This window comes from Cicer arietinum, chromosome 2, assembly GCF_000331145.2.
Source record: "Cicer arietinum cultivar CDC Frontier isolate Library 1 chromosome 2, Cicar.CDCFrontier_v2.0, whole genome shotgun sequence".
Taxonomy (NCBI): domain Eukaryota; kingdom Viridiplantae; phylum Streptophyta; class Magnoliopsida; order Fabales; family Fabaceae; genus Cicer; species Cicer arietinum.
In genome coordinates, this window is record NC_021161.2 from 4,803,661 (window position 1) to 4,826,975 (window position 23,315).

General features: G+C 28.6%; 2 protein-coding genes across 2 annotated transcripts in view; both read left to right on the forward strand.

The window, feature by feature from the left end:
* Nucleotides 1–5,721: 5,721 nt before the first annotated feature.
* Nucleotides 5,722–12,103, forward strand: LOC101501014 (probable inactive leucine-rich repeat receptor-like protein kinase At3g03770). The gene is made up of 7 exons (XM_004489540.4): nucleotides 5,722–7,724; nucleotides 8,233–8,366; nucleotides 8,916–9,159; nucleotides 9,928–10,139; nucleotides 10,239–10,264; nucleotides 11,125–11,236; nucleotides 11,726–12,103. The coding sequence occupies exons 1-7, from the start codon at nucleotides 6,353–6,355 to the stop codon at nucleotides 11,939–11,941; spliced, it is 2,316 nt and encodes a 771-aa protein (XP_004489597.1). The 5' UTR covers nucleotides 5,722–6,352; the 3' UTR covers nucleotides 11,942–12,103.
* A 3,949-nt stretch (nucleotides 12,104–16,052) lies between these two features.
* LOC101501328 (uncharacterized) overlaps nucleotides 16,053–23,315 on the forward strand; it is an 8,067-nt gene continuing 804 nt past the window's right edge. Inside the window, exons 1-3 of the mRNA XM_027331838.2 lie at nucleotides 16,053–16,255; nucleotides 16,501–16,666; nucleotides 21,228–23,312. Of these exons, the coding sequence (XP_027187639.1) occupies nucleotides 22,562–23,312 (751 nt within the window). The 5' untranslated portion in view covers nucleotides 16,053–16,255; nucleotides 16,501–16,666; nucleotides 21,228–22,561. The remainder of the gene's footprint in view (nucleotides 16,256–16,500; nucleotides 16,667–21,227; nucleotides 23,313–23,315) is intronic.

Genomic DNA, 23,315 nt, shown 5'->3' on the forward strand with positions numbered 1-23,315 from the left:
GGATTAGAAGAAAATATGGGTGAATATAAATGATGATATTTGTGAATTTTTTATATCAATATATTACTTTTTAAATTTTTACACTAAATTATCCAAATTGATAATGAAATATTAAATTGTTCTACTTTTTCAAATTCTATATGGACATGCGATTTGGTGAAGAAATTTTTTTAGCTTAATTGTAGATTTGACCCCCTTATTCACGAAAGTAGTTCCTCCATTTTGTTTCTCCCCATTTTAGGTCCTCAAACAGAATTTTGGTCCAAAACTTGATGAAATTTCATTTTTTAAAGTCGTACTACACCATTTATGATCATAGATTTCAGGTACAATTGTTGCACATGAGATCTTGAGGCATGATGTGACTTAAAGAAATGCAAAAAAAAAATGAAATTTCATCTAGTTTTAGATCAAAATTATGTTTGGGGACCAAAACTAGGGAGAAACAAAATGGAGAAACTACTTTCGCTATTCAGCTAAAATAAGGAGACCAAAACTGCAATTAAGCCATTTTTTTTAAAGTTTACTAGGAGGTCTCCGGCAATGCGACCTTATGGTGTAAATTTTGTTTTTCACCCTTTTAATTCAGTTAGTTATTATTTAATAAATTAAAATAATTAAAAAATTTAAAATATTATTAATAAAATACATTAAATTGAAGAGGAAAAAATATGGTTAATTAGATGTGTCAGAACAAATAACGTGTTATATTATTGTAACAACTATGTCGTATTTTATAGACAAATTTATATTATTAGAACAATTTTATCTTATTTTGCAGATAAATTAGTCACTTGATTCTATTTTGTTAACCACTTTATTCTATTAATAAAATTTAGTATATTTTATTAATAGTATTTTGGTTTTTTAACTATTTTCATTTATTATATAATAAATAATTGAATTGTTAAAAGGGTGGAAGAAAAAAAATTACGTCTCATTAAAAAAAAATATTCACTCTGGAGCGTGTTACAAAACTAGAGCATTTTGGTATTTTATAATGTAGGACAATTTGGTGTAAAATTGTGAAAAGTAGGATATTAATATAAAAAATTCGATATTTGTGTCAATTCAAAAAACATAACATTTCTCATTTATCTGTTTCTTCTCACGTTCTCTTATACTTATCAAAAATTACATCAATTTTCTTCTGATTTTCGCTTTATTTTCTCTTCTCTTTTTCCTCTCACAACCAATCACACCCTAATTTTTGTTGAAAAAAATAAAAACGATTGTTGTCCAATGACATTTAGATAATAACATTATGTGAAAATTATTACAACACATAAACTTATTTATAAACTTATCTCCAACAACATAAACTCCAAGCACACACATTCCAAAATAAATATTTAATTACATCTCACAACACTCTAAAACTAAAGTGTAAAATAAATTAAAAGAGTCAAATACAATCTTCCTCTTATGCAAATTATAATGAATAACTAAAATTATATTCATAACATTTGTCTTCATCTTTTTTTTTTTTACAATTCTAATCATCGTGATATTTCAATTTCAACCAAATTCAACACAAACTCCTGCAAGAAAATAAAATATGTAAGCCTCTTGTCAGCATTTTTTAGCTTTAATTTTTTTTTTTTATGATTTTGGTGACCTTTGAGATGCAACTCACCAATAAAATTAATAAATTTTGTTACATTCAATACTTAAAAGTATTACGATAATATAATAAAAAAATGTTACAATAAACTTTGAAAACGACAAATAAATATTTTTTTTACATAAACAACAAATATAAAATAATATGGGTATCTAAAAGTAGAAATTGTGTTAAAAACAAATTTTAAATTTCTTTATTGGATATACAATTTTTAAACAAAAATTTTACATTTCATTTTTTAATACATGTTTTAAGTCACTTGTTAGCATTTTATATGTGTGCACCAAGCAAGTAGGTGCCTTTTATATTGAAATCCAACAAATGACTTTATCATTTATATAATATGGACATTACCAAACAACCACGAATTTGTAGACATGTACAAAGGCAATAGTATTTTACTAGTGAATTAACAATAAAATAAACAAAGGAAGAGTACACTATCTCGTGGTAAAAGGTGTGTTTGATCTTCACAAGTTGAGTTGGGTAAGTTTTAAATTAAATTTGGTACTCGAACCAATAAACTTTTTTAAGTTGGGTTGGATACGCAACCTATAATATTTTTTTATCAAATTCAAACTTAATCAAACAAATTACAAACGAGTTGAGTTGGATTCACTAGCCATATTGACCTTTTTTTTCTTTCTTTTAATTATATTATAATTAAATGAAATCACTCTAGATACTTGAACATATATATCAAAAATCATAAAATTATACATATTATTATATACTTAAAATACATGTATAAACACAACAAAACACATTAATGAATTAAATCAACAACTATATATCAATAATATAAATATAATAAGAAAAAAATTATGTCATGCTAATGTCCAACAACTATAATATACCAACAATATGCCAATAATAGAAAAAATAATAAGAAAAAATGTATGTCACTTCAATTTATAATAATTGGATTTAAATATCAAATCTTCTATTTAAATTAAATATCTTTAAATTTGAATGAATTGATTTAAATTATATTTAAATATAAATTAATTGAACTAAAATATAAATTAAATTGATTTAAATGATCGAATTCGACTTTGCAAATTGACCCGTAGTCGTAAAAACCCTTTTTTTTTTGTGCTAATAAAATTTTATAATATTTAATTTATTTAAAAGTAATACTAATAAAAAGATGAAAGAAAAAGAAAAGGGTAAAATAAGAAGGAAGAAAAAGAAAATAAAGTGAGAATTTAAAATTTGATGGGAATCGGAAAAAGAACACATGGTGTCATATAGTACACGACAGGTTGTCCTTTGCCCTCTCCTCTCGCCCTTTTTAGCGGCCATATGTTGCTTCTTTTATTTTTCATGTCTTCTTTTTTCTTGGATTCCTCAATGTCACATTGGTCAAATTAATACTAGTATGGTGGATAATGTTTCTTTTCCCCATCTTTCTATGATTATCAAATTATTGTGTTAACAACTTTGTTTAATTCAAAATTAATGGCTTCATCAAATTGACAATAGTGCTTTCTTAAATAATAATTCTGATATTATCCAAGATAAAACTAATAAAAGTCGTGGATATTATGGAGTTAGACATTCGAGTTCAAATCAAGATTTTATAATTGTTTTGTGAATTAATTATAATAAAATTTATTATTTTTATTAAGATAAAAAATAACTTTTATTAATTTTTAAAGATATTATATTTAAACTCTTTTGAATTAATTATGATTTATTATTTGAAATTAAATCTAAAATCATTTTGTTAATAAATTTACATACTTTTCAGTTGTAACAACAACAACAACGATGTTTGTATATATTTATTTAATATTTTTATTTATTTTTCTTTTCATCACATCATTAATATATTATTATTCTATTTATTTTTATTTCTATTTGAATGTTGAGTGAATGTATTAATGTCCATGAAACATTTTCTCAATTGTAAGACTTTGTTAATTTTAATAATTTTCTCTGACTTACATGTACTTTCCTTATTTTATTTTATTTCAAGAAAAATTTAGTGACATAGTTTTATAATTATGATAAGCTTGTTTCTTTTTATAACAAAAAAGACAGAATCATTATTCGTCAACAATATTCAAAATACAACGTGGATTATAAGAATATATAAACTCAAAATTTCTCATTCATGTAAGTAAATTTTTAGGTGGTAATTTTCGTCCCGTCTAAACTTAAAAAAATGAACTCCTTATTAAACATGACGATTAAATGGATGATGAGTTTTATTATTCAATGGGTGCACTTTTTTAATTGATGGTGGTTAATTGTGAGCTGTAGTGATGCATAATTAATGTTCAAACAAGGTTCATTGACTTGAATATAAGATGTCAACAACCGTTGCTTTGTCAGAAAACAACAGTTTGCAATAATAATAATAAAAACAAGTTCAGCAATACTATAAAAAAAATGTCTATTCATATTATGAACATTTTAATTTTTTTATATGGATGTTATTATAGTATTTGTTAAAATTGATTAAATTAAGAGTTTTGATATATTTATTTATTTAATTTTAGCTTTAATAATTAAATATATTGTTTTTATAGTTGAAAGTATAATTTTAATTAAAATTATAACAAAAAAACGTTATTTTTATGTAGACTCAAAAAATAAAACTTAAAAATTTACTTTTAAATCTAAAATATAATCAAACTTATTTATAGATTACGTCTCATTCAATTATTATTAATTTAATTTGACAATACTAAAATATGTTCATTTTCAAGTGTACTATAAAAGTCTCAATAATAATATATAAACTTGTACTTGCTTTATTTGAAAATGGAAGTAGAAAAAATTGATATATTTAATTTAAAATTAGTATAGTATTTCAATAAAAAAAATTACTTAAACTTGCCAAAACATATTAGAGGTTAATATCGAGTATATAGGTCCATCTTTAAATATTACTTCTTTGATTTTATTTTTTTGGTTGCATGTTGAAATTCGAGATAAGACTTTCAATTTAACAATATTAATATTTATCAATTGAGTTAAAATTTAAAGACACTCTTTAATTTTATTTACAAGATTTTTTTGACATTTTTTACACGTACATATTAAAAAAAAGTTGATAATATAACTAATGTGTGTAAGTTGTCTTTTTAACTACTATTAAATTTATCATTTTTGTATAGATGCATTCAATTTAACTTTTCATATCTAAAAACAATTTAACAGTATTAGTATTAATAAGATATATATTTAGAAAAAACGTATAAATGTATCTAAAAATTTGCAAATGAGCCTTATAATTAGGATGGAGTATAATTTTTCTCTAACACTAACGACTACACGTAAATCAATTTGCTCTCATCATTTTCATTTATTTCACGTAGATTTAAAATGACTATAAATTAAAGAAAGAGAATATTACTATAACTTTATTATATTATTTTTGTTAATTATTAGAGATGACAACAAAATCTGCACCTGCAAATATCTACTCGAACTCATCATGATTTAGATGAGGAAAATTTACCTTGATTGAGTGCGTATCCGTCCTATTAATAATATTATTGTCATTTTAAATTTTTATATACATGTATATATTTAATATATTTTAATATTAAAAATTATAACCTTCTCTATGTAAAAAAATATGATTTTTAATATTTTTTATTTGTTATTGTATAATAATCATAATTGTTTTATTATATTAATTAGAATTAATATGAATTTAAATTTTTTTATTTTATATATAAATGGGTGCGAGTGGGAGCAGAGAGACTCAAATTCTGTCGCAGATGAGATGATAATTTAAATTTCACACCTGATAGAAAATAAAGAAGATGCAAATTTTTCACAATAAATCAGATATTAGAAGAGTCAAAATCCGCCTCTTCTTTACTATGTTCCTTTATCATAAATATAAAGTAGAATATAAATAGTATTTTAAAATAATATATATTATTAATCAGATGATATAATTAACTAATTTTATTTTTTGTATTAATATTACACCGAAGGAAAAAATAACATTCATTTTAAAATAATTATTTTTATTAAAGTGACATTAAGAGGTTTTTTTTTAAAGCAACTTGTATTCTTTTGTTTCTTTTAAAATATCGAAAATATAAATAAGATTCGATCCTATTCTAAGGTATGAATCTAACTGCAATAGTTATTGATACATATTATCCATTTGTGGTCTCTTCTCTTCTTCATCAATTGTTACCAACCCTATTAATGGCAGCAATACCCCCACCACTTGAAACATCATTGTAATATAAATGCTTTTGTCTTTTCCATGGTACAATGTCTTCAACTAACTCTCTCGTCTTGTCTCAACATCATTAAAAAACTTCATATTTTTCACACCTAGTGGTAGGTTTGTCCTTGATTCTTTCTTAAATGATCCTCCCTTGTGTAAATTTTCATTCTTTAACTCTTAAATTATCTATATTCCCTTTTTGTTGATCTTTGTTCTTCTCTCTCTCTCTCTCTCTCTTGTGTGTAAATCTAAGGAGCAAAATGATGCAAGTTTATCTTTTGAAATTGTTAATGTGTGTTGTCATTGGAAATCTTTGAGCTTTTAAGGATTTGCAATTTTTCTGTGTAGATCAGATATTCTCTGCATGTAACTGCATAGACCAATTTCTGAGTCAGTAAAATTTGTATGTAGTTGTCTTTTGACATATTAACTAACTTTTTTGGGTTTTTTGTTTTGTTTTTGAATTTAGTTAGTTGAAAACTTCTTCCATATTTGATGTTCATTTCCATCAAATTTGGTGTACAATGTTCCAAATTAGTTCAACAAGGTACTTTTACCTTAATCTTTTGTTTCTTTCATGGTGTTTGTTCATTCCAAATAGTCATGAGTTAGAACAAGATCAAAGCCAAGCTTTATTACAATTAAGGACTTTTCTAGAGTACCCTTCATCATTACAAATTTTGGAAAATTACAATAATGACCTTTGTTACATTTCTTCATCTTCACATTTCACCATCAAATGTGAAGATAATTCAATAATTGAGCTCAAAATCATGGGTGATTTTAAATCATTGAAACCATCATCAAAGTTCAATGGATTCTCAATTCCAAATCAAACACTATCCATGAATTTCTCCATTGATTCATTTTTCACCACATTAACAAAATTGACCAAATTAAAAGTTCTTACTTTAGTGTCCTTAGGAATTTGGGGTCCCCTTCCTAACAAAATTCAATCACTCAAATTTCTTCAAGTTTTGGATTTGAGCTCAAATTTCATCTTTGGTACAATTCCACAAAAAATTTCAACTATGGTCAATCTTCAAACACTAACACTTGATAACAACTTTTTCAACACCACTATGCCTAATTGGTTCAATTCATTGCATAATTTAAGTACCTTGAGTTTGAAGAAAAATCAATTAAAGGGTTCATTTCCCTTTTCACTATGTAAAATTAAAACACTTGAAGTTATTTCTTTGTCACACAATGAACTCTCTAGTGGTTTACCTAGTTGTCTCAATTCGCTCATTGGTTTACATGTTTTAGATTTAAGAGAAAATCATTTAGAATATGAATTACCACTTTTGCCAAAATCAGTTATAACTGTTTTGTTGAGCAATAACTCATTCTCAAAATATATACCAAACAAGTTTAGTGAATTGAATCAACTTCAACATTTAGATCTTTCTTCAAACCATCTTAGTGGAAAACCACTTTCTACATTGTTCTCTTTGCCAAATATAAGTTATTTGAATCTTGCAAACAATGTTTTAAGTGGTGAAATTTATGACAAACTTGTTTGTGGTAGCAAACTTGGTTATGTTGATATTTCTAACAACAAGTTAAGTGGTTTTCTTCCTTCATGTTTGGTTAACAATTCTAATAGTAGAGTTGTTAGATTTGGTGGAAATTGTTTATCTGTTGAGACTCAGAATCAGAAGAAAGGGTCTTATTGTAAGGAATCAAGTTCAAGATGGAAGAAATTTAAGGAATGTTGGAAAGTTGTCGCTTTTGTTGGTATCTTTGTTGGATTTGTTCTTGTGATTTTGGTGTTTGGAGTTTTGGTGTGTAGAAAATGTCATTTGAGAAAGGAAAATAGAAAGGATATTGTGTTAAAGATTGTTCAAGATAAATCCACAAGCGCAGTTTCATCGGAAATCCTTGCAAATGCTAGTAAGTATATGCGTTAGTTAAGTGATAATGTTTCATAGATTTTAAATTGTGGTTGCGATTATGCTGCAATTCCATTCATGATTTTAAATTGTGGTTGGAGTACGCTCCAAACCTTTGAATTGCAGAAAAATGCAGTTGATGCGGCCGAAATTGCAGTTGTGATGCAATAGTGGAGATCTGAACCTTTTATGTTGCGGCCGCAATTTTAGTTGCAAACCGCAATTTAAAACCATGGTTCTATTTTCGGGGAGTTGCGTGCAAATACAAATTATGTGGCTGCAATTGTGGCACAATGTGGCCGAAATTATTGTTGTGGATTACAATTTAAAATCTCGGTTGAGTTTGTGTCACCATTCATGATTGAAGTTGCAATGTGATGAACACAAAATTTTGATGTTGCAGCCACAATATTTAAAATCATCATACTATTTGAATTTGACAGTAGATTTCAGATTGTTAAGTCTTCAGATTTTGATATAGTAATGTCTAATTTCTTTATTATTTTCAGGATTTATTTCTCAAGCAGTTAAGTTAGGGACACAAACTATTCCAACTTGTAGACAATTTTCTATTGAAGAGTTGAAAGAAGCCACCAAAAACTTTAATTTGTCAACTTGTATTGGTGTAGGCTCCACAGGGAAGGTACCTTTCAATTACTTATAAGATTATAAGAGTAACTTCACTTAATAAGTCTACAGAGAAATTTTGAGTAAATCAACATTTCGGTCCTAGAAATTGTAAGGGGAGCAATGTAGTCTCTTTAGGTATGTTAAATAGCAATATGTCTCTAAAATTAAAGAATATTAATCAATTTAGTCTTTCCATTAAAGTATCTCTTTAGTAAGTATTCATCAAAATCAATGAAAGATCTATATATTGACTTGGATAGTATTTTGCTACACAAAATCTTTAAAGTTGTGGTGTTAAATTTGAAAAAAGAACTAAATTGACCGACATTGTTCGATTTAAGGGACTAAATTGTTATTTCGCGAATTTAAAGGACTAAATTGACTTAGTCTTACAATTTCTAAGACTAAAATGTTGATCTACTCAAATTATTTCGTATGCTCATAATAAATGTCTGTTTTTAACTTTTTCATTGAAAAATGACAAATTTAGTATTTTATATGGGGCGGGGTTTCTTGGCCCTAACCATGAAGCCAACCTTATAACTTTGTTGCAACATTTCAGCTGTATAAAGGTAAACTAGAGAATGGATCTTATGTGGTGATAAGATCTTTGGTTCTTTCAAAGAAATGCTCAATTCAAAATCTTAAAGCTAAGTTAGAATTACTCTCAAAGCTTGAACATCCAAATTTGGTTAGCCTTTTGGGTCATTGCATTGATGGTGGTGGACAAGATGATTCAAGCCCTCACAAACTTCATCTTATATATGAATATGTGCCAAATGGAGATTATCATTCTCATCTATCAGGTTAGTATGGATTTATAGTATGCATACATTTGAACGATGTTTAAAAGTCATCTGAAACACTAAAGACAATCGACCACAAGATCCTCCTAGTCTTTAGGTCTATTGATGACCAGTGAATAACTTTTAAGACTTGTTTATATCATTTGTCTATGTCTAACCTGCATAACTGTTAGAACAACAAACCAATTCTAAAGAACACAGGTAAATAAACACACACCAGAACACAACGACCGATCACAGGATTATGCCAATTGTGTCTAGTCTCTGTCAACAAAGTAGTTACTGTAGTTTTTATTTTATGCAATAAATATGTTACAAAGTACAAATGATGTTTAAATGGAACCCATATTCCATGCAGTCACTGATTGCACACTCAGTCTGCGTGATAGTATAATCGAGATTGAGCGGTACAGATCTCAAACATTTTTTTAAAACTTAAATTATCTAACTTGAGATTTGCATCGTTCGATCTCGATCGAATGGTCATAGAGACACTGACTGCGTAAATGCGTGTAGTTTGTGTCGACAAAGATTCAAATATTGCTGTAATTTTTCTATTTGCGTGTTTGCTTCACTTTGCTACACCCAAGTGTCTGTTCATGTACTAGTAAATATGAGTCATACTCAACAGTAACCTTTTGAAATTTTACTATTATAAATAATCTACATTAAGTGCATAGTTATAGCGTGATTATTTTGTGTAAATCATAACTTTCTTCTTGAAAATGATTCAATATGCTAATCTTGCTTCATACAAAAAAATTGCAGAATATTCTGCAGAGAAAGCACTTAAGTGGCCTGATAGACTTGCAATTTTGATTGGAGTTGCAAAGGCAATTCATTTCTTACATACTGGTGTTATACCAAGATGTTTTAGCAACCAACTAAAGACAAAGAATATCTTACTTGATGAACACTGCATTCCAAAATTAAGTGACTATGGTATGTCTATCATCAAAGAAGATATTGAAAAGTTTGAGGTATGTTTTAATTAATCAATCCAATATTGCTATTTTATCATGTTTTAATATGATTGATCATGGAGTCATGACTTTGTTGCTTTCTATGTTTGTGTATAGGTAAAGGGTGAGAAGTCAAAATCATGGTATGATACTATAACTTAACTTTCTTCACTCTTTGTACCTATGAAGCACTGACACTGTCACAAACACCAGACACGAGACAGCACAGTTACACTAATATGTAGACAATCAATAATAATTGAAGAAAATGAAAGTGATTAAACGTAACCATGTGTTAATGTCGTGTTTCTATCGGACAATGACACATGTCAGACACTAAATACATCTTCGATCTGTGTGTTATGCTATATAGCTCTCTACTGATAAATCTTCAAATCTAAACCTCACTTCCCCATTGTTCTTTTATTACCTCACTATTATTGCTTTGAATTTCACTCTCTTTATGAGTTTCATGGTCATTGATAGCATCAAAGAACCACATCTGACATACCAATAACTAACTACTATCATTGGCTTAGCATCACCAACGCATCCATACTTGGTTTTCAATCCTATATGAGTATTTGAATTTACTTTTTTTCCTTTTTAGTATTTGTTTCTTGTAGTGTTGTCAAATAGTAGCTATAGTATAGCGGAATTTGAAAAAATCCCTACTGTTATGCAATGTGTTGTTTAGTACAAAATATTGTCAACTAACACTGCAATAGCACTATAGCATAGTCGAGTTTGAACAAACCATTATTTTTTGCGATTAGTGATTGACAACTCTGGTTTCATATGATCTATTTCAATCCTCAATGCCACTACATCTTCCATTAAGCTTAGTTTAGGCATCACAAATTCAGTTTTCATCTTTTATAAATTCAGAATGAAGGGTATTTAAAATAGAATATTCAATCTGATATGGTTTGAAAGTCCTTTTTTATGCTTCAATGAATTTGTGTATTCTTAACAAATTAATTGTTATTTTTCTTTCTTGCAGTAAAGGGAAAAAAGTGGATAATGATGTTTACAATTTTGGATTCATATTGTTTGAATCACTTGTTGGACCTATAACATGTGACAAAGGTGAAGCATTTTTCCTAAATGACAAGGTTAGTAAAAACTTCAGAAAAATCTTTCTGATATATGAAATGTTGTGATGATTTTTCAGTGTTAAAGTGATCAGTTTTGAAAAGTTGTTGTGAGAGTGTTGGTTATTTCTTGGATTAAAATCTAATACAGAAGTTTTTGATAGCTCCTACTATCACACATCAAATTTAAGAACTCTACCAATTTTTTTGGGACTAAAAATAAATAAATTTTTTTTAGAGACTAAATTTAAAATGTCATATTTTTTTTAGAAACTAAAAACATATTTAATTCAAAAACAATTCACTCTCATTTTGTTATATCATAAAAAAAAATAAAATAAAAAATTGATCCCCCACTAACTGACTGTCATGTACTAATGGACTAAAAGCACATCTTCATCTATATTTTATTATAGATGGAGTATCACTATAGATGCTCTAAATTGTTATGATTAAATTCAAAAAAGGTTATTAATTGATTAACTAAAAACTTGTTCTTATGAACCATAGGCATCATTTGGTAGTCAAGATGGAAGAAGAAAAATTGTGGATCCAATAGTGTTGACAACTTGTTCTCAAGAATCATTGTCAATAGCAATATCTATAACAACAAAATGTATATCTCAAGACTCTTCGTCTCGTCCTTCTTTTGAGGATGTTTTATGGAATTTACAATATGCAGCTCAAGTTCAAGCCACAGCAGATGCAGATCAAAAATCAGATTAAGATTCAACATCATAGGTGCATAGAAAGAAATCAAGAATTTGTATTACTAAAATCATTTTTCAAGATGTTAATCATTCTTGCAAATGTAAAGGTAGATATATAGATATATTTGTAAAAATGATTGTACCTTTCTTAATTTTGATTTTTCATACGTTGTTTCCACTTAAAGCAATTTTGTTTGAGGTTTTATCGAAATTTTGTTTTTAAATGTTAACAAAGAACAAAATTATTATTTTTTATTGAGGAGAGCGATAAGTATTAATTAAAATGATATAATTGAATTTCATAAAAGTTATATAATTTTATTAAAGATTCAAGATAACATCAGTACAAAATAAAAATATAATCCATGAAAAAATATATTTACATCGAATTAAAATTGTGTCATCCGTTCTCTTAAAGTATTGAAATCATCGATAATTGAATCAGAACTAAAGCTTTCAGCTTTTTCTTTTTCAATATAAAGTGTCATATTGTCAGCAAGAAATTTATCTTCCATCTTGTTACACATTCTTATCTTAATAATCTTCATTGTTGAAATTGATGTTTCTGTAGTAGTTGTAGAAACTAGAAGAGTTAAGATAAGACAGATTAACCAATCAATCAAATAATATGTATCCGTCTTCCCTGTTTTGTTAGAGCTTTACATAATTCATATATAATTGACAAGTTGGAAAAGTTAGAGCTTTAATTCACACAAATTTTACAATTTTCACAAATCACACAAATTTTTATAGCTTCAGACAATTAATCAAATAAAATGCATCAGCTTTACAATTTTCATTTTTGTCGGAAATTTTCAAATTAATTACACAATGCGCAATCAGACAACTCACAGTTCACCAAGACCAAGAGGCGACACTGTCGGCTGGCCGTTGCGACTGAGAAACGAGACGGGCAACGACGCCTTTGGTCATAGATGAGGAGACCGCATAATGCGAGATGAGAGAGTTTGAATGGAAAATCAACGCGTCCGTCACGTGGAGGCCGTAGAGAAGGGGACTAAAAGGGAGAGATGAACATCGCGTGGAAGATAATGACGTGGTATAGAGGTCAGCTGGCGGCCGCGAATGATATGATTGGAGGGGAGAGACGAGAGAAAATCGAGAGATAGATAGAGTAATTTGAACAGAGAATTGAGAGAAGAGAACGAGATAGACACAGGGAATAGACTATATGAAATGAAATGAGTTTCTTCGATTCAATTTGGAGATATTTTAGTAAATGTCATGACACCTCATGAAAAGGTCGTCTATGAATAGTTTTTATATTATCAATCAATCACATTTGTTAGAACATTAATAATATTTAACTTTTATAATAATTATTACTAAAGTCACCATCATGATTGATCATGATGTATCGATTGTATAAATATTTTTATACTATAAGTGCATAAAAATTAAATTTTTTTTATAAGATGAAATCCATAAGTAAAGTGAGAGTTTTATTTAGATGTTTAGTGGAAATTGTAAGCAAAGATTGTGGAAGTTCAAATTCAATTTATTCAAAGAGTTATAGGGGTAAATTATTTGTGGTGAATGTATAGTCTAGAAATATTATGTGAAATTGTAAATTGTATATTTTGCTTTCATCATATGATATAGGGGGCTTCAATCTCCACTCTATTTCAGATCAATATCTGTTTGGTTACAAACATAAATAAATAATATTTGGACACATTCCTAATGAATAAAGGTAAAAGATAAAATAATACAATATGTATATTTTTGAAAAATTAAATTATATATATTTTTATATGAGTGTGTCTAAATATTATTTGTTTATATTTGTTATCAAATAAATATTTCTCTTCTATTTAGTATCATTTTGGCTTCTGTTGACATTTTTTTAGGTTATTCAAAGATCAATTAATCAAAAGATCAACATAAACATTTGGCATGATTTTTGTTCTAAGTACTGACAAACTTTTACGTAATTTAGTTTTTAATTTTTTAAAAGTAAGAAGTTAATAAAATGAATAAATGAAATGGTTTAATTAAACTAATTTCATTTTGTTGTTGTTAGTTGACTCTGGGAGAAATAAAACGATGAAATTGATTTAATTAAACAACTGAAATTTTATTAAATTGATTTAGTTAAAAATTGAAATTTTCTTACAAGTAATAAAAAAAATTATGAGACAAATGAATCATTTATTAATATAAAGATAGATTAACTTTAATTGATTAGCTGGAGTATTGTTGAAGAGGATACTTAGAAAAAAGTGCAGGAAGTTTAAGATCTGAGTGTGATTAGTAGATGGCAGAGAGAGGGGAATCCAATGTTTTCTTCAAAGTTCAAACTTTTCCCAGGAAGTCCTACTTTATTTAATTTTCATATCTTTTGAAGAAAATATGAAAACCTAAAAATTTAAAATATGATAAGAAAATGTAACTTCATTTTAGTTGCTAATATTTAATTAGCACAAAAGAAAAATTATAAAATAGAAATAAAATAATAAGATATTAAATTACAACAAATGACACCTTTTGATTCAGACACAACATAACACAATCTTGAAATCCGTTTAAAAAAGTCAAATTTGATATTAAACCTCTCTCATCTAAATAAAAAAAATAATTATAGTAATATATTTTTTAATTTACATTTTTTAACACATTCTGTTTAATTTGTTAAAATTGATGAGTCTCGCTAAATTTATATAGAATTAACATAAGTTAGTGTGATCTATATGAATTTTAATTAATATATAAATTTTAATTAATAAAAATGAATGTGTTATAAAATATTTGTTAAAAAATTTATATAAGATTTACATAATTTAACGTGATCTATGCTTGTTAAAGAATTTTAATTAATTTATGTAAATGTATATGACTACCTATTTAACCTTTGTTTTCAAGTTTATTACTCATTATGTCATTTTGTAAATAAAATTTTCTTAAAATAATTTATCATTTTAATTTTTAATTCACTTTTTTTTAATTATATTCTTTAATTAATATTATTTTTATTATTTTTAATGTAATATCTTTTGCTATACATATTTATAACATTAACAATAATTATCATCTAATAAAAATAATTTGATAAAAAAATATTTTCTATTTTATTTAATTTTTTTTAATATGTGTGAAATTATTAAATAAATTAATTAGTTTGAAATAAAAGAGTATTTTATTTTAATCATAAAAGTTTGTGTTGGATGACATGCATATGAACATTTGCATGTTTATCATTAGTTGTTTTGGAAATATTCTTGACTTGTTTTCAATTTATATCTTCTTTCTTTTTGTGTATTCTACTTGCTTAATGTGAAATTAAGTATTTAAATGTTGCTTTTAGCTATTATGCAGTGAGGTTGGTAGTTGAATTGTGTAAAAAGCTTCTTAAACAATCCAAGCAAGACTAACTGGAACCCAACAATTAATGCATTCTTGCTCTGCCATTTTTTTCTTCTGTTTTTTTGAACTTTTTGTTTCTTATGTACTTCCCTTTATTCTTTAAAATAATAGCATAGGACAAACACTGGAACTCGTGATTATAGTGGTGCTTTATAATATCCATAAAGCATGCTTGCTCTGCCATCTTTTTGTTGTTTCTTTTAACTTTTTTTTTTCTTCTTTTTTTTTTGTTATTTATGAACTTTCCTTCATTTAAAATAATAATCTACCCATCCTAAAATAATCAAATTAATTTGATAATTTTTTATATTATAAAAAATGTATAAATAAAAAAGAGATAATCTTAATTTTGTTAAATTATTCTTCTTAGATAATAGTTAATTACATGTATCATAAATATATAATAAAAAATATTATATTAAAAGTAATGTAAATAATATTAGTTAAATAACACATTTTAAAAAATTTATATTGAAAATTAAAAAAAGAATATCACAAATTAAAAAATAATACATTTAAAAAATTTATATTTAAAATAATACATTTAAGTAATAAACATTTTTTTAAATGAATTAATTATTTTTATAAGAAAAGAATATCACAAAATATAAGATCCAACTAAATTTGAATTTTCTAATAAACATTTTTTAGTACACAATTTTTAATCTAACTATTTTTTATGGGTTGAAATTTAATTCTACCAAATTTAAATGAATCCAAATAATATAATTTAAATGTGAAAGTACAACTTAAGTAACGGAGAAAAATCGATCGCCAACGGTAAAATTTGGTTTGTGTATAAATTTGAGCTGTGAAAATGAGGTTTAAGAGTAAGTCCTAAATTTCGTTCAAAGAATCCTAAATCCCCAAAACTGCAATACCATTGTGATTTTGCCATCATCCAAGACCACCAATTTCCCCCTTCTTTCTCATTCGTATAGTTCTGGTTTGTTTCTGTTCATCTTTACGAAATTTTTTCTCTAATTTATTTTTCTTTTATGTTGTTTGAATGATTGTTTTGGTTCTTATTTTGAATATTTTAGTTTAGTTTTGATTGTTTTTTTAGTGTGATGTTTGGTTGAATTACTCTTGTTCTATTATGTTGATTTTTTTTCTTCTGTTATTTGAGATTTACCTTTTCTTCTTCTCAATGCTAACCCCTAAGCCTTGATATTTTTCGTCATCTTTCAGCAGTAGATCTAGTTATAGCTCAAGGTTAATATGTCTATTTCCAAAGATGCTTCAGATCTCAGATCCACCACAAATCTTCGACTTCTTATGTAAATTCGGCCACCAACATGATTATTATGCAAATAACTCTCTTTTTACCCCAAATTCAGCCAGCCGGGGCACTCAGGTATGTATTCTTTTAGGGAAATGTATTTTTTTAGAGAAATGTAACAAGTGTTGTCTTGATTTTACAAGAATGACTCTCCCTAACATTTTGAAATTGTGACATTACTCTTTGATTAGTTAAAAAAAACTATATACTACACATGTTTAGTGACATTACTCTTTGTAGTGGTTGTATGAAAGAGATAATCTCATTATAGTATATAGTTTTTCTAACCATCCGAATCATGATATATTTAGAATTGTTTAATGTTATTGTTAGTTCTATTTTGAATTTATATTGTTTTCTTTGTTATATTTTTTTTAAATAAGTGTTTTGAATTTTAAGTTGTATTTGTTTGTATCATTTGGTAATGTAATGTTATGAATAAATTTGTTGATATTAATCCATATAGATAATTGATGAGAAATTCAACAACAAATAACAATAACAACTCTAACAGAGCAATATGCAGCGGATAATCAATTTCCCAAACTTGCAAGAATCTGTGAGAAGCAACAACAAATAATCACAACAACTAAAATCACTACCACAAAGGACACAATAATTTTTAATGTGGAAAAACCTTCTCAATGTGAGAAGTAAACAACCACGGGACCAAGCCAGTAATAGAGCTCCACTATGATCAAAATATGGGTACAAGAGAGTTTCAAATATGGCACAAATTCGTGCTCAGTAACCAGCCAAAAACAGCAAGGTAACCAGCACAACAATCAGCCAAAACAATGAGAAAACAAGCATGAAATTGAGAATAAAGTTCAGCAGAAAAACCAGAAAAAATTGCTACTGTCCGAGCCCAATTTCTCCCACCTCAGACCTCTGATCGATGATCCAACCAGTCAGATTGAAGTACCATGAGTTAGGAACCTGCTGTCCAAATTTCAGCCCGATCCGACGGTGAACGAAGGAGAAATCGCGAATCTAGTGCAACTGCTCTGTTTTATGCGAAAATGAGTTTTGCTCTTCCTCTCTCACTTTTCTCTTTGCCTCACGCTCTGAATTCAGCTCTCTCTCCCACTAATCTGACCTCTCTCCACTTGGTTAAGTGAGACACATGAGCTTGCACATATTAGGCGGTCACCTCCACATAGTTGTGAGGGGGTGATATGTTGGGTTTTGGGCTCCCTTCCTATGTGGAGAAAGGCCCAATATGTGCAAGTCTATGTGTCTCACTTAACCAAGTGGAGAGAGGTCAGATTAGTGGGAGAGAGAGAGAGCTGAATTCAGAGAGTGAGGCAAAGAGAAAAGTGAGAGATGAAGAGCAAAACTCATTTTCGCATAAAACAGAGTAGCTGCACTAGATTCGCGATTTCTCCTTCGTTCACCGTCGGATTGAGCTGAAATTTGGACAGCAGGTTCGTAACTCATGGTACTTCAATCTAACCGGTTGGATCGTCGATCAGGTCTGAGGTGAGAGAAATTGAGCTCGGACAATAGCAGTTTTTCCTGGTTTTTCTGCTGAACTTTGTTCTTAATTTCATGCTTGTTTTCTCATTGTTTTGGCTGATTGTTGTGCTGATGTTACCTTGCTGTTTTTGGCTGGTTACTGAGCACGAATTTGTGCCATATTTGAAGCTCTCTTGTACCCATATTTTGATCATACTAGAGTTCTATTACTGGCTTGGTCCCGTGGTTGTTTACTTCTCACATTGAGAAGGTTTTTCCACGTTAAAAAATATTGTGTCCTTTGTGGTGATTAAAATTATTTAGTTGCTGTGATTATTTGTTGTTGCTCCTCACAGATTCTTGCAAGTTTGAGAAATTGATTATCCGCTGCATATTGCTCTGTTAGAGTTGTTATTGTTATTTGTTGTTGAATTTCTCATCAATAATTATATTATTTATTTATATATGTTTGAAATCAATCCATATTATCATTGAAAATACAAATTAAAATCTTATTTAGTTCTTGAATTTTATAATTTAATGTTTATGTCTACCAAAATGTCATGACATTTAACCTATCAAAATTACAATTTTATTATTATTTGGGATATACATTTTTTTAATCATTATTAGAAGCTATTTTTTGATTGAAGTCTTAGTGGCAAGTAATATCTACGGTACAATCACGACATTGTTGCTCTGTTTGTGGTATATAGACTTGGTAGTCTATGATTTAGTGGACATAAAAATATTATACTAGGAAATTACAAATAAAATATTATACTACTAAAGTTGTTGATTGATTTCATAATAACATATAAAATAAATAAATACTAATTGCAACTCCAAATAAGTAAATTACAAATCATCATATTCAAAATCAGTTGTTATTATGCCCTTCTCGTCCCAAAAACAATAACAATGAGTGGTGAGACATAATTCGAATAATAATAGTATATAAGGGAAAACTCTTTCATGTATCTAAAGGCCAGACACCTCTTTGATCGCAAAAGCCGTCCCTACTTTACTAACCTTTACTCAACCAAAATTTTCCGAGGAAACATAACATATCCCAAACATAACATATCCCATCCTAAACAATGCATGCCGTCTAAATGCCCTTCACGAGTCCTCAGGTCAGATAGGGATACCCACTTAGTTTTACGCACATTAATAAGGATTTCCTTAATAATGATGTGTGAACCAAAATAAGTCCACCATGAGAATAGGTAAACTCGACGTTCAAATTGTAATATGGAGAAGCGTTATGAATCGCATACCGCGTCCAAGTCTCCCTAAAACATACTTCAATTGCTAAATAACATTGGGATAAATGGGTGAGTGTTTTTAAGTAATTAAGAGAGATTTGTCCAAAGTGGTAGGCCGAGAATGGAAGGAGTTAATTAAGAGTGTCTTTCGAACCTTCACATGGGTCATTGAAACATAATTGTGAGGCTACATTATGTTACCAAGTTTATAAACCACAATCAAATCTATGGAAGCATTGGTTTATACATTCCTCTTAGTCTCGATTTTAGGAATCATTGATTCTGATGGTATAAACTTGTTTGTTCAATTCATTTCTTTTACCTAAATATATTCGAACATAAATCACTTTACATTCAACTCGCTTTATATTCAAAATCAATTTAGGTTATCGAAGAACCAAACGTATGTGTAAATTTTCGTTAAGGTGAGCTGAAGAAAGATTCAAAATTAAAATCAACTATGGAGTCAAAATCAATCATTTAAAATTAACTCTTTCATAATTTACCTTGATATCATGTTTTGATACCGAGACTATTGTTTATTTTGGGTAATGGGTTTACCCTAAAATTCGTAATGCCCTCACAATCAAAACCGCGTCATTTGCTAAATGTATTCTTCTTTCGAGTTGTTCATAAGAGTTGTTCATAATGTATTCTTCTTCTGATTAATTAGATATATTAAATAGTCATTTGCTAAATGTTTGAATTTTTTTATAAACTGATTGTAGCTTATTCAAAGTTCACACCGAACTTATTTAACACATTTTATATTTGACTGTAGAAATAATTTATAAATTTTTATGCAATGAACTTCTATAGTGAGTACACATAATATAACACCAATAGACTCAAAAGAAAAGTAAACATAATACAAAAATATAGAAGTTCAAAAATATAGAAGCCTAAATAATAAGCATTCAATGAAATTATAGATCCAAAAAACTCTTTATAATGAATAATGTACGTAATGTTGGTTTTCAACACAACAATTCATTATGTTTAATATGTGAAATATAACAAAAATGAGAAATATATTACAAGCCATATTTAAAACAAATGATATAATTACAAAAATAGTAACGGTTGTTAAATGGGCTTATCCGAAAATAAATTCACCCTCGTCAACACTAACAAACAATAAAGAGAAATATTATTAGCCTAGTAGAGCCTTTCACCAACTTGCTTGACGATCTCTTCACCAATCAAAACCGCATGGCCACTGATCAAAACTGGGTCGCTTCACATTTCTCACGAAAACTATGCATTGTCAAAAATGACTTTATCAAACTTAATATCTACACTTTACGAAAACAACCGATACAAGGTAATGTAATTAAGGGGATTTTTTTTAGTGTATTTGTTTATAAATTTCAGTGAATATTTGATTGATTTCGTAATATTTGATTTATGTTTATGAGTATGTCGGTGACTGAAATCAAAAATTACGAAATCAATCAAATATTCACTAAAATTTACGAACAAATACAGTAAAAATTCCTCTTAAAACTTTCGCTTGTTTTTATAAAGTGTAGATATTAAGTTTGAGATAGTCATTGCGGGTTTTTGTGAGAAAAGTGAAGTGACCCAGTTTTGATTGGGGACAGGATAAGGGTGATGAGGTTTTGCTTGTAATATATTTTTCTTTTGGGTGAAATTTTGGGTAAGCCCATTACACATACGTTCCTATTTTTGGACAAGCACACATTGCAATATAAAATTGTAATTATATATCTGTCTTAAATATGACTTGTAATATATTTGTCATTTTTGTTACATGTGAGATATTAAAATTGCATTATTTAGTATACATTTTCATTATATTTAATTAATTATTTATTTAAATAAGAATAAATATTTATTGTTATATTCTTTAATTACTCGCATGATCGTGAGTCGTTAATAACTCATAGATTGAAGCTGAAGAAGTTTTCTGAAGTTCCTGCGCCAGATCCTGTATTGCATTAGATTCGAGAATTTGGACTGCTACCTCTCTCTTCAGCTTATCTCACTATGGCTGATGCTGGTCTGATATATGCATTTGTTGAAATGTGGCATAGAGATACCAACTCATTTCACATGGCATTTAGAGAGATGACAATCACATTAGACGACGTGACGACTCTTCTTCATATCTCACCTCGTGGTAAATTTTTTGATGCACTTGTAAATATGAATACTAATAATCCTGCCAAAGCTGCTCATGAGTACTTAGGTACAACATGAGCGGAGATTAATTATAATAAATGTGCCCAATATAGACTGCAATGGTTGCGTGATTTATATAGTCGTCTCATTTAGACTAACCAGTTTGAGTGTGGTGCTAGAACGTACCTGTTGCAGTTAGTTGACAACACTATTTTCGCTGATAAAACGCATACACGTGTGGAGGTGAAATATGTTAGTTTGTTTATTGAGTTAGATAGTTGTCGAGACTATTCGTGGAGTACCGCAACATTGATTTTCCTGTATGACAATCTGGAAGATGGAGCTGTCCACGACATTCGATAGTTGGGAGGTTACATGAATATATATATATATATTCTAGACCCCAATATATATATATATTCTAGACCCCAAAATTCTTACAATCAAAGAAAACCTAATTTTTACATGAACAAACCTTTCCAAAAGAAGTTCAAACCTCAAACTTCAAAACAAATAAGTTGTTATAAGTGTGGCCAAACAGGACACATCTCAAGATATTGCAAGAGAAATAAAAAACTCCGTGAATTAAAAATCGATGAACAAATAATTCAAAAAATAGAGGCAATACTTTTAGAAACTTCTGAAGAAGAAACTGTCACGGATTCTGAAATAGGTTCATCAGAAAATGATATACCTCTACAGTTTGATGAACTAGGAACCTCCGACTCTCTTGGCGATTCAGAAGCCAGTACAAAATCAATTAATGTTTTAACAAAGGATCAAGAATTAATTCTTGATTAAAACAAGTTGAAGATACAAAACTTCAAAAAGAAATAATAGGAAAACTGTTAAATACTTTTGAATCAAAACAAGGTCAACCTTCCACATCTTCATCAAAATTACTTCCTAAGACCACTTATGACCTAACAAATATCTTAGGAAAAAGAACAAAGTCACAAGCCCATGTCACAATTCAATCTCTGCAAGAGGAGATTAAAATTGTAAAATAAGAGAACTCTTAAACAAAAACAAGAAATTGATTCAAACATTCTTCAAAATACCACTCCTACTGTTCATCTTCTCCACTCTCAAAACAACCATGGCTCGAACCAAACAGTCAGCGCGCAAAAATGCCTCTCCCTGTACACCACCCTCTTCATCTTCTTCATACGAATCCATAGAGCGTTCACCCTCTCCACCACCTCGCCCAACACCACCACACACCTCTTCTGCCTCTCCTTCTTCTAACACCAGTCAAGAAGTCCTCAATCTTATCCCTCTGTCTACTTTTCTTCCATCATTGTATACTCGCCCCACACCAAACTTGGCTCAAGTGCCTCCTCATTTACGCATTCGAATCACTCCTCCACGATGCTCCATGCGAGTCCAATCTGGAATTGGTACTTCAAAATCAATGAACCCTAAACCCCATTACTTCATCATCTCAGATTCTGAGAGTGATGATTCCTCTGATTCATGTCCCCCATCAGCAAAACCACCAACACAACCTGAATCATCAATAAAAACTACGCCCTCAACAACAACACCACCACCACAACATCCATCATCAACTTCAGCACAATCACCAACAACCACTAAACCTTCCACACCTTCAAAATCTGCCTTCTCCTCTGAACCGTCACAATCAACTCCTCCACACCAAAAACGGAGATCGATCAATGACATTGTTTCCCCTCCTACCAACCAAAAAGAACCAATCTCTCAACCCAAACCACAAACTAAAATCATGAAAACAAAAATCATAATGACCATTGCTCAATACCTTGCTCGTAAAAATCTTCCAAATCCTCAGAGAAGAAAAACTTTTGCCCCCAAACAAAACCTAAAAAGTT

Excerpts from the sequence above, each read along its gene's own strand:
- LOC101501014 (XM_004489540.4), top strand. The coding sequence starts at position 6,353 with ATGTTCCAAATTAGTTCAACAAGGTACTTTTACCTTAATCTTTTGTTT. Across the intron at positions 10,140-10,238 it reads AAGATATTGAAAAGTTTGAG|GTAAAGGGTGAGAAGTCAAA; the intron begins GTATGTTTTAAT and ends GTTTGTGTATAG. Across the intron at positions 10,265-11,124 it reads GGTGAGAAGTCAAAATCATG|TAAAGGGAAAAAAGTGGATA; the intron begins GTATGATACTAT and ends TCTTTCTTGCAG.